The 6,000-nt window shown below is 40.0% G+C and overlaps 1 protein-coding gene across 1 annotated transcript; it reads left to right on the top strand.

Moving 5' to 3' along the window:
- The first annotated feature begins 1,756 nt into the window (after positions 1-1,756).
- On the top strand, positions 1,757-4,190 carry thap1 (THAP domain containing, apoptosis associated protein 1). The gene is made up of 3 exons (XM_008324455.3): positions 1,757-1,945; positions 2,871-3,060; positions 3,209-4,190. The coding sequence occupies exons 1-3, from the start codon at positions 1,875-1,877 to the stop codon at positions 3,662-3,664; spliced, it is 717 nt and encodes a 238-aa protein (XP_008322677.1). The 5' UTR covers positions 1,757-1,874; the 3' UTR covers positions 3,665-4,190.
- The last annotated feature ends 1,810 nt before the right edge of the window (positions 4,191-6,000 follow it).

Below are 6,000 nucleotides of genomic sequence, written 5' to 3'. Positions count from 1 at the left end.
AATTTAATCACAGCTGGTTCCTGCAAAGCAGTGTGTTTTATAACCATTTCTTACTTTGTTAGTCTCATCACCAGGTTAATAAGACTGAAGTCAAGCCCTTTTACATTTAATGGTACAGACTCTGTTTTAAGTGCTAACATTTATTTTGGTGGAGTGGACTTTTTCTGCAGTGATGTGTAATATACTGTAGGTATGAATAACAACCTCTGTGTGATTATGAGGTTTCTGTACTTGTTAAACATTTTGAGGCCTTTGTCCTTGATTTTTAGATTCTCTGTTGGGTAAAACCCAGTCTTAAAAGACAAATCTCACCACCTTTTTAGTAATTTTATTTAAACATCAGGGTGTGAAAAACTCAAATGAGCTGACAGCCACTGCTGCCACCATCATTTCAGTGAGGACACCACATCAGTGTTTGATGTACAATAAAAAAAAAAGCAGATTCGTTTTTGTTTATACTGTGTAATACTACAGTACACACAGCTAGGCCAAATCTATTTCTTTTTTCCCATTTTAATATATGAAAATATGACTATATGACCAAATAAAACATTTTAATAGTAGAAAAACAAACAATGAAAGAGCAAAATTCAGTTGTTTTTAAATAAATTATTATTCAGGCATTTTGAGGGTGTTGTCCACATGAAAGACATGTTCTAAAGCCTTACCCTCCCACACCAGAGGGCACAGAGAAAATCTTTATTTTTACATCACAATAAGTAGTTTTTGGTGCCTCACTGCATCTACCACTTACACAGTAGAAAAAGAAAATCAAGCATGGGTCTCTCTCTTTTTTTTCTTTTCTTTTTTTATTACTCTGACGGCAAAATAAAGACAATTCTTTGTTATTTCTCTAAGGGTTTAATGGTAAAGAATGTGGTTCGGGGGGTTTTAACTGGATGGAGTGTTTTCCAGTAAAGTGTTATTCTGAATAAAAGGGACAATGAACAGATGATGAACTGTGAAGGTGTTTGTTGGCAAATACGTTTATTTTTTGTACTCCATGAAAGAATGTTGATTTAAAGAAATATCATTATGAAGGGGTGACGGTAAAACAATCAGTGTTTCCTGTATAATGTATATAAATATGTAAATACAAGGACTTTTTTTTAAAATCTGCAGCTGTTTCGCTTCCTCCTCCAGTCTGATAAATTTGTGTACTCACATACAAAATGGACAAATAATGTCACCATATATTAAATTCCGCTCTCTTTTTTTAAATATAAATATGGTAATTATTTTCTTTGTATTATATATATATTACTTTTTCTGGCCTCTTCTGTTACTTTCACCGCGATGGTTTAATGAATGTCCTTCTTACCAACTGTATAAAAGTCTATACAGTTTTCAGTTGAACAGCTTCCTGTGGCCGTTCATCTTTTCATTCAACTCAGCACTGTACAGAACACTGTATAAGACTCCATCTTCCTGGTCTGTTAAACTCCTGTTTTACTAATAAAGTGGCTCTTTTTAAGAGGCAGTTGTTTAGAAATGCTTAAGTTTTATTTTTTGTGCTCATGTCTGGCAACGAATTAAAGCAAAGCTAAAAATAATTTTATAGATACGTGTTAGTGTTTATAAAAGTATAGCTTTATTCGGAAAACTACAGTTTGGTTTCTAAAACATCACAATTCTTTATAAACAATAGTTTTACTTACGTCCTCGTGGTGGTCACAGCCGGTATTCGCTGGAAGACAAATGAAGTACGGGCGCTTACCAATCAGATTTCAGGAATAAGGGCACGTGACAGTGCGTCCGACGCCATCATTGTTAGTGGCAGTGAAGCCTCTTGGTAAGAAGTAGAATCATCACCAGCGGACTTTAGCCCACAGTGAGTCCGGGTCGCAGACAGTGTTGTTTGGGCAGAAGTCACTATGGTGCAGACGTGCTCGGCGTACGGATGTAAAAACCGCTACAGTAAAGAAAAGGACATTTCCTTCCACAAGTGGGTATTTTCTACTTAACTATGGCTGTTAGCTACTTAGCTTTAGCTCCGCGTGAATGACAAAACTGTTGAACAGAGCAGAATTCACCAGTTCTCGTTTATTGATCTGTGGTTTTAAAATCACCCACTTCTCAGGTTTATATAGGAGGCAGAGTTGCACATTATCATTAACTGTAGAGTGTTTCTTTAAAAAAAGCAATTCATCGCCCTGCTAGTACAGGGCAATACATACATATTCAAATAGTAGTACATTCGTTAAAGTTTCTTTTTTAAATGCTACTAATGTCAAAACTGAACAATGTTTACTGTGAGTCCATCCTGTTGCCAGACACTAGAAATGTCATGTGCCAGACGGAGAAAAGAAAAACTCCGTTCAAATTGAGTAAACACGGCCAACATGATCCCAGATGGTGACCGGTTGGGGTTAGATACCTACAGTGATTGACACACGTCAAGTGTCGTTTTACCAGTAGGTGGCAGGTTTTGTGAATGCGCTTTTTATTTATTTATTTTTTGGTCAATCAACCAGCACATTCAAAGGAGAAATTAAAAAAACCAACAGCATCTCACTTTATTTATGTTTTTTGTTTATTAGTACTCAAGTAATCTGAAGTTGAGGAAACTTGAGAGCTATAACGTGACATACTAAATCTCTTCCAGGGATGTCTTGTGAAAGTCCTTTGAATATGAACCAATAATAAATTGACGGATAAAGTCTGTTATGTTATATGGTGTCATTTGTTATATTAAATGACAGATATTTTATTAAACCTCAAGTGGAGGATGTGTTGTTGAAAAAAATTCTGCAAAAAAAAAAACTTGGGATTTTCATATAGTGTGTGTACAGACAAACAAACCCTAATTTTATAGTAAGTGTACCTGCTAACCTTTCCTGGTTCAAATATTTATTCACTTCTCCCTTCAGGTTCCCTTTGACACGTCCAGATGTTTGTGAAAAATGGGTGATGGCGATGGGAAGGGACAACTTCAAGCCGACAAAGTACAGCAGCATCTGCTCACAGCACTTCACAAAAATATGCTTCAAAGATTGCAACAACCGTGTGCTGAAGGATCACGCTGTGCCGTCCATCTTCACCTTCAGGCTCAGCCTCAAGGTGAAGCTCAGTCCAAACATTATTTCAACCATCAAATCTAGCGGCATGTTTGAGACATGCAGTTATTAGTCAATCACACAGTTTCCCTTCCTGGAAACATGAATGGTAAATCATAATGAATCATTTCTCTTTTGTTGTGTGTCAACAGCCGGACTACCCCGAACATCCCTTCTCCTCAGAAATCCACTTCCCTCTACCTCTCCCTCTGACATCTAACTCCATCAAGGGGGAAGTGGTGGAGAAAGCAGTTTTTGAGGAGGAGGAGGAGCAGCGGCGTGAGTCTGACAGAAGCCTCTCTGAGTCGCACAGGGAAACATTGGCGGTGTCCTGCGATCACAACTACACGGTGGAAGATTCTGCACAGCTAAGGAAGCGTATCGATCAGCTGGCAGAGCGGGTTTGGCATCTGAGAAAGAAGCTGAAGACCAAGCAGCAGAAGATTCGACGGCAGGAGAGCCAGGTGAAGAGGCTTAAAGCCATCTGCAAAGCACAAAGGAACAAGTGGGACTCGACCACACCAAAGATGTCTCGCTCACAAATAGGTAAGCGGTTCGTCATTTTGCCTGAAGAAATGTACAACTCCATTACAGAGATGGAGTCATGATGAGGAGCGAGGAAGAGAAAAGAAACCTGCTGCAGACCCCCCTCTGGACTCTAGGTGGCAGCAGCACCTAACCCTTAAAGGACAAGCAGAAGGTCCTCACCTTTTCTGAAAACAAACTTGTCACATGTAATGTTCTGTGAGTTCGTTTCTAAAACGGCCATTTATGTGGGGTCACTTCAAAGGAAGAGTTTTGATTCAATTTGTTCAGGGTTGTTGTTGTTTATAGTAATGCTAAGTTTTATACTGATGACACCGACTTAAGCGTGAAAGCAGTGAATCTTTGAATTTGAATTTGGGAATCACATGATCTGTAGTAATATGAATGTAAAATATTATAAATGAATAAAATGACCTTGAGAGTCGTATACGTGTGAAGCCACCGTTGTGGCCAACAATAAAGGAACAGATCCATTTCTATGATGTGTGGTATTGTACTCTCAGCACTCCCCAAGAACGCTCACCAGCCCAAGGAAACACACTGACTGTTTTGATGGAAAGAAATTGCAAATAAAAAGCAGTTCATGTTTTTTGTCACACTGTTGTGGTATCTTTATCCAGCAGGTGGTGTTACAGCTCTGTCTGTGAGACAACCATGGATTATTAGACTGACTTTAACTTGATTGATTTGAAATCACCTGCAGCAGCAAAATGCAGGCAGATAACTGAAAAAAATCAAATTATAAATAAAGGTTTTCATGAACAGATGACATCTGATGAGATTCATCTCAGTCGTTTGAGATCGCAGATTTGTACTGGTATAAGGACAAAATATTTGAGACTTGACTTGGTATTGGACCTCAAGGTTTAGGACTTGAAGTGAGGTAAGGTAATGACATTAAAATAAGGTGAGATATAACTCTTTAGCTGTTCTTTGCAACTTAGTCCATAAAGTTAGAGCGCTAGCAATTAGAGCATCCATCCATCCATCCATCCATCCATTTTCATCCGCTTATCCGTTACCGGGTCGCGGGGGCAGCAGTTGCCACCCAAATCACATTGCACCGTATCAACCCCCCAAACCTTCCTGCGGGTGGTGAGTCCACTGGAAGGTATTAACCTCCCTAACCGGGATTCGAACTTGTCCAGGAGGTGAACCCTGGGGTTCCACACCAATGACAGAGACATTGCCTCTGGGCCAAAGCGCCACTGCAATTAGAGCAGTTTAGCCAATAAAGTTAGAGCGCTAGCAATTAGAGCAGTTTAGCCACATTTTCACTACACTGGATCGGTCCAAATCCAAATTTTCACTTTGTATTGATCAATAAATACGATTATTTCTACAGTTTGGTTTGAACCTGAAACTGACAAGCACTCTGGGACAGTTAGAAGCCTGGAGATAGTCCCTGGATCTGCAGGTGTGCAGCTCAGAAACAACCAGACAGGCACACACTTTATGTGTACGCTGCGAACAGTCAGACAAATCGAAATGCCAGAACTTAAAAATAAAATCACATGAGGCAACAAGGCTGTAAAAACGGCGCCCCCTGTCTCCCAAAGGTGAGCGAACCTGTGAGGAGGACCTGAACCTGATCCAGGTCGACATGTTTTCTATGAAGGTCTTTCCCCGTGGCACAGCATCAAGGTCATGTTGTCTGAACAGTGTTGTCCTCAGGAGATAGTCTGACTGCTCTGATTAAATACCTGGGAGACGATCAACTCTTATTTTACTACAGATGATACAAAACATTTATTTCAACAAAACAACACACACAGGGACAGGGTTAAACGGTCATTGGAAAAATAGCAATTATTTTATAATAGCAGTGCTGATGTGTGTGTGTGTTACATGTGGGTGTGTACATTCTTCCATATGTTTACGATATGGTTGAGTTATTATGCTACTTCAGGGAGTGTTAGAGTCACATCCACTTTTCTTCATCCTCTGACCCACATACAGACCCGTGGCTTCAGTCTTCATCAACCTGCAGCAGCAGCAGTAACAAGCACTGATGCTGCTGCTGCTGCTGCTGCTGCTGCTGCTGCAGCTGCTGCTAAGACAGACACTGATGAGGATGTATATGTTTATAAATAAACGCTGTCATTAGTCTCAAATCTGCCCCGCAGCTTCCTCCCATCAGATCTATAACACAGTCTGATCTCTCTGCCAATAATCTGCTGCTTCCCATAAAACACTGGGGAAACACCTCAGGGCAGGAAGTGGAGCGGGGGAGGAGGGAGAAGGGTGTAGAGGGAGGAGGGAGGAGGAGGATGATGATGATGATGATGATGGTCTAAATCCTAGAAAAATAAAAAATAAATACATAACCAGAGATGTAGAGGAATTATTGGAGAGAGAGATGAGGCTGAGCATAGAACAGTTATGTTATCTTGATCTA

The sequence above is a fragment of the Cynoglossus semilaevis genome, chromosome 14 (assembly GCF_000523025.1).
Source record: "Cynoglossus semilaevis isolate Cse_v1.0 chromosome 14, Cse_v1.0, whole genome shotgun sequence".
NCBI lineage: Eukaryota > Metazoa > Chordata > Actinopteri > Pleuronectiformes > Cynoglossidae > Cynoglossus > Cynoglossus semilaevis.
The sequence above is the reverse complement of the archived record's forward strand: the minus strand, read 5'-3'. Positions and strand labels throughout refer to the sequence as shown.